Genomic DNA, 6,031 nt, shown 5'->3' with positions numbered 1-6,031 from the left:
ACATGGAATACAACCGTACCCACACCGGTACCCCGGGTAACACTGTAAACACATCCCACAAAGCATTGCATGTAAACAAACACATGTGTACTTTCGGTTTTAAAGCAGTTCAAAAGGTATTGCTTTATTTCATGTATTGACATCTAGTCAAACCTTTTTGTTTAGTCGGAATAAGCAATTTTAGCATATTTCAAAAACGTAATCTAATTTGAGGATTAATATTCTACTGTATTGAAGTGTGGGATAAGTACCGAATATGTTTGGGTCGTTATAATTTTATCATAGTCCATTCAGTATGATTTGCATTTCTGTTGGAATTAATATGCTACTCTAAAATCACATGGCCTATAATTCTTTGAAGAGATGCAAACGCACGGCCAAGGTCTGTATTCATCAACGTCTTACCCTGCTAAATTTCTATACTAAACTTGTCCATCTTTCAGTTCGGACAGAACCATTAGCTGTTAAAAGGGGTGCATATCAAAAAGATACCGACTGAATGGCGAACAGTGAAGATCATGATCAGACTGCAGACCGATCATGATCTACACTTGTCGCAAAGGCAGAATCAATCGTTTCTAGCATGAGAAGGGTTAATACTTTTATGCTAATTTTTTCTTCTGTCATTGCTTTATTTGCACTGAATATGATAGGTTAAAAGTAACCAAGACAAAAAAAATTGTACCAGGCTCAGTTTATGATGAAACTTTGAACGAATTTGCACTCAATTCAGCAAAATTTTATCAATATCTATTAGTTTTCAAATTGAAAATTAACCATAATTAAATCTTTGTCTAGACTTTACTCTTTAAGGATTGGACCCGTAATAGAGTAGGTTTGAAGAGTATTCAATTCCTACCATAAATCTACTTTGACTGCAATTTTCAGTGGGGGGGGGGGGGGGGGGGGGGGGGGGGGGGGGGGCATGGGACCAATTTTTTTCTCTATATTTTCCTTTTTTCTAGTAAGTTTTTACTTCTTTTAAGACTTATTATGGATGTATTGTACAAAAGTGGAAAATTTTCATTTTATAAGCCATTTTTTGCTGTTCAATGTGAATTTACCTCTTAATCAGGAGGGGTAGAGTTAGACATCTTTAAAAATACTGAGTTACATGCGGTAAAAGTTCTCTATTTTGCCTTCATTCGTTAGAATACATATTGTGGAAGAAATGGCGGTAGGTTTTACTTCAGCCCCAAGGTTATTTTTGAATGAAGTGAGCAAAATTCAAAACAGACCCACAGGATTCGACTTTAATTTTTCAATGTTGGAGTTAGAATTCTGTCTCATTAAATCTGTTTTCTTGAGGCACCTTAGAACAAATCATATTTACAGTTTTATTTTGTGTTTTATAATTGTTTAACAATAGTTTGATGTTTCTTTTATCAAAATTAATGCTGTAATGAATTCTCTGCAAACATTTTAGATAGTGGCCATCACATTGAAATTTGTCTCGACTTGAGCTTGAGGAAATACCATAAATTATACAAAATTCACAAAAAAAAACGGCCCGGTAAAAGTTGTTTAAAATTTGGAACACAGTGCGAAACATAGTCAACTTTAAGAATATACCAAACAAATGCCATTCTTTAAACATTACTGTAAGGGGTCCAATACCTTAAATGTTAATAAATGTGGACTTTTGTACTCTCGCATATCTGTGCTTCTGAATAAGTTACCTCTGCATATGTTACATGTGTTATTTCAGAGGATCGCCTGGCAGCAGTTCATACATCAAGATGGATCTTTTTAGGGATAAATACTTAGTTACCAAGGAATACTTTGAGAAAAAACCAGTCACGCCGGAAGAAGAGACTCTCACCCAGCAGCTGAACCTCACTCCACTTGACAAAAAGGAGGAGGAGAATGAAGAAGAGAAAGAAGTTCCGGGTCGCGTGCTGGGCCAGGAGGCGTTACAGGGCAAAATTGTGGGAATATACTTTTCCGCCAGTTGGTGTCCACCTTGTCAGCAGTTTATACCACTGTTGTGTAATATGTACGACGAACTCTTGAACAGAAAAGCAAACTTTGAAGTTGTTTTTCTAAGTTTTGATAAAACGGCAGAAGACATGGAGTCATATTTCCGACAGAAACATAGAGATTGGTACGCCCTTCCCTTCGATGATCCATTCAAGGAGTAAGTAAAAGACAACTTTATAGTGATAAAACCTGCTTTGATTTTTTATTCCCGCGCCGAAGGTGGATGAATATATATTTTGCGTTGTCCGTCCGGCTGTTCGTCCGTCCATGCGTCCGTTCGTCCGGAATTGAAAATGCATATTATTCAAGAAGTATTAGTTAGAATCACCAAACACATGACATTTGCTCACATTTAGGATTATCTCCCTTGACCCCGTAGAAGCAGTTTTCCCCTTGATTTGAATCAGAGGGGGAAGAAGACAATGTATTTTAGCGATCGTCACGGAGAGCATATGCCTCACAACCCCGCGATCCGTACATCTGCGGAATATCTATAGAGCTAAACGGACGAACGGGACTGATTAAAGGGAATACTTTATTTATGTTATATTATTTTTATCAAGCTCTCTTTAACGTGTGGCATATGGCTAATTATAGACACAGCCCTTGATCACCTTTCTCAGTTTCTTATAACGACGAAGTTTTACTTGTCTTGCAGTGAATTGAAAGCCAAGTATAATGTGACAGCGGTACCTAAATTCATCATCATTAACAAAGATGGAGAAGTGATTTCATTAAAAGGCCGAAAGGAAGTTCAAGATAAGGGGGTGATAGCTTTCCGAAACTGGGCTCAAGCCTCCAGTATATACGAGGCTAAACAGTCCCAGAATCAGACAGTGGCTGAAAACAATAACACGGAAGGAAGCAAGGAGAAGGATGAGGACGAAAACGAGGCTGCGACGTGATTTTCTGATCAGAAACAGATGTGTTTATGTTTCTTTCGAGACACATGTATTCTTGTTTGTGAAATGTTATTCGTGTGTTTAGTTTCGGTTCCTCCTGAGACAATAGCCAAATTTCACGCTAGACATCAAACATGGAGGGTAATAGATTCACTCCAAGCAAAATGCCATTTTTATAACCGGTAGTAAAAGTTGTGTTCCATTTTAGGTTGTGCCATATAAAAATGCAACTGTCGCGACATTTGCCATCCTTCGAAAGCGAGGAAAGCCAGCAGCCTAAGAGGATGAATTTGATTGTTTAAAGACCGTACAAATATAGCATTTCTTTATTTTGTTATTTTTGCTTAAAAAGAGCGAAAAAGACCAAAGCTTTCGAATCCCATGGAGGATTTTTACCTTAATTGCTTCCTGTGCCAGCAATTGCAAATGTATTGGAAAGCCGAGAACCAGCTATTGCAATATGTATACTGGTATATGTACGTCATAGATCTTTCGGTCTCAGTTATGTTGAACATTAGCATCTGACAAGCCAACCTTATAATGTAATTCAACGCGCCTGTGGAATAATTTCACGACGTAACTCGAGTGAATTATTCTACACGGCGTATAAACGATTTGAATGTTAAACATATTAAACATGGTTCAACTATATATTATGTTATATATATTGGCCATCTCTAGCTTGTTTTTATTATTCGTCTCTTCAGAGAAATGATAGTACCACTAAGACTCAGAGCGGCATACCTGCAGTTGCAGTTGAGCCAGATCGGCAATGATTGCAACCCTGGCCGTCACCGTATCTTCTCCGCGCAGCCTCTGCGCGGAAGCCGTACTGGCGTTGTACGATTTCCATGGGAAGCTTGCGGAGACTGCACGGAAACTGCACTGAAATTGCACGATTTCCGTAAAATCTCCGCGCAGCGTCCCTACGGATTTCTCCCGTCCTTCTTCCGAGAGCCTGTACAAAAATGGCACGATGCTCGTATATAATGTGAACACATACACCGTAGCCCGTAGCCACCTACGATGCCCCCAAACCCGCAAGGAAAATCTTAGACTAATTTATCGTACGGCGCGCGGGTCAAATGTGAATTAGGCCTTGATATAAAATTGCAGATCAAATGTGATAGCACTAATATATCGACGTGATGTTAATATCGCCGCGTTTTAATGAAAATGTACTGGGTTATCTTTATATTAGAATAATTGTTAATGCAACCAAACCGGACATTTATAGAAGTGTTCTATCAAGTTATGCAGGTATGAAAAACAATTTTTTTGGTCAGTTTCTACACTGACGAGATAAAGAAACGCCTCATTCAAACTCGGTATACAATTTTTCGTTAACCGTGATTCAAAATTAGAAAAGAACAATTCCATTCGCAAATTAGATGCTTTACAAGAATTTATGGTCAATAAGAAATCATTTCATTGTCGCATTAAGCTTAAATCTTGAATTTTAATAGCCCGGTCGGAGAAATTGCATTAGAAAAATCAGTAGCGCGTGTGGCCACCTCTGCTAGCAACCACAGCAGCAAGGCGACGCCTCATAGAGCCGCACCAGTTGCGTAACAGATACCGTGGGATTCTGGCCCACTCCTGGTGCAGCGCTGCTACCAGTTCCCGGACGTTTGCTGGCTGGGGTTGACGTTGGCGTAACCGCCGTCCGAGATAATCCCACGCGTGTTCAATCGGATTGCAGTCCGGTGAACACGCCGGCCAAGGTAAAACATTAATGTTTCTAGCCTGTAGAAAGTCCCTGGTGACGCGTGCAACGTGAGGTCGCGCGTTGGCGTGCTGATAGACTAATCCTTGACGTTGACGGAATAAAGGGACAACTACATGACGTAATATCTGGTCGATGTAACGCCTGGCTGTGAGATTACCTTGGCAAACGACGAGTTGGGACTTAAACCTATGGTTGATTGCTGCCCACACCATTACTCCACCTCCACCGTAACGATTGTGCTCCAAAACGCAATTGTTTGCGTAGCGTTCATGGCGTCGTCTATAGACACGGATACGTCCGTCGGCGTTCCACAAGTTGAAACGCGACTCGTCACTGAACACTACGTTCTGCCAACGCTGGCCGCGATGGTTGCGGGCCAAAATAAGACGTTGGTGACGGTGGCGTAACGTTAGAATTAGACCGCGGTAGAGCCTACGACAGGTAATTCCGCGTTCTCTGAGTCGATTTCTCACTGTATGTCGACTAATTGGACGTCCACGGTTACCTACAACTATACGTGACGTAGATTGCGCTGTCACAAATCTGTCACGTAAATGACGTTGACGTATATAATTATCCTGTCGTATTGACGTTACACGCGGTCTACCTGAACGTGGTCTATCGATAGACGTTCCCGTGTCTCTTACACCTCGAATAAGACGCACAATTGTCGAACGAGAGACGTTAAAACGTCTAGCAACTTGTTCCTGCGTTCGCCCACATTCAAGCATAGCCAAAACCTGAGCCCTCTCTTCAGAATTCAGCCTCGGCATTACGAAAACTAATGTTTTTTTCAGAGAATAGCTGAAAATATGGTTGTGTGTCGTATTACACATGTACATGTGCAAAAATCGTTCAATCAAACCACATGGTTTACATGCACGGACTGCACGAGGAAATCATGACCAGGTACATGAAGTGAACAAATGGCAGAATGAAATCGCGCGAGTTTTTGTTCACTGTGTTTGTCGGTCAGAGTACATGTAGATTTACTACATTTCACAACAATTAAAAGCGTTAGGAAAAAAATAACGCCAAATTTCAATGAGGCGTTTCTTTATCTCGTCAGTATAGTTCTATTTTATGTTTTGTATTCCCCCAAGGATATTGGGGATTTTTTTAGCCATTATGAGGCCAGAACATCAGAATAGCTACATTTTTGGTTTATTTATGGTAATTGTTTTAAACTCTGTATATTAGTACATTTATTTATATTTGTTATCATGGACACGGATAATGTCGTATTATCCATAGACAGGTTTTCAATGCTATTCAATTATTGTGCGCATATTGCCTCTAGCAAAGCTTTGCATACAAAAATAAAAAAGTATATTTTTGCATACTTGAAATATAAATATATGCACCTTGATAGAACATTATAAAACGTTTTTAACGATATCACTGGAATAATTAAAAGTCT

At 39.7% G+C, this 6,031-nt stretch overlaps 1 protein-coding gene across 1 annotated transcript; it reads left to right on the top strand.

Moving 5' to 3' along the window:
• Positions 1-3,095, top strand: LOC128555678 (nucleoredoxin-like protein 2). The gene is made up of 3 exons (XM_053538760.1): positions 1-116; positions 1,709-2,137; positions 2,639-3,095. The coding sequence occupies exons 2-3, from the start codon at positions 1,740-1,742 to the stop codon at positions 2,883-2,885; spliced, it is 645 nt and encodes a 214-aa protein (XP_053394735.1). The 5' UTR covers positions 1-116; positions 1,709-1,739; the 3' UTR covers positions 2,886-3,095.
• Positions 3,096-6,031: the final 2,936 nt, after the last annotated feature.

Source organism: Mercenaria mercenaria, chromosome 3 (assembly GCF_021730395.1).
Source record: "Mercenaria mercenaria strain notata chromosome 3, MADL_Memer_1, whole genome shotgun sequence".
Lineage (NCBI taxonomy): Eukaryota > Metazoa > Mollusca > Bivalvia > Venerida > Veneridae > Mercenaria > Mercenaria mercenaria.
Note: the sequence above shows the minus strand (reverse complement) of the source record. Positions and strands in the feature narration are given on the sequence as shown.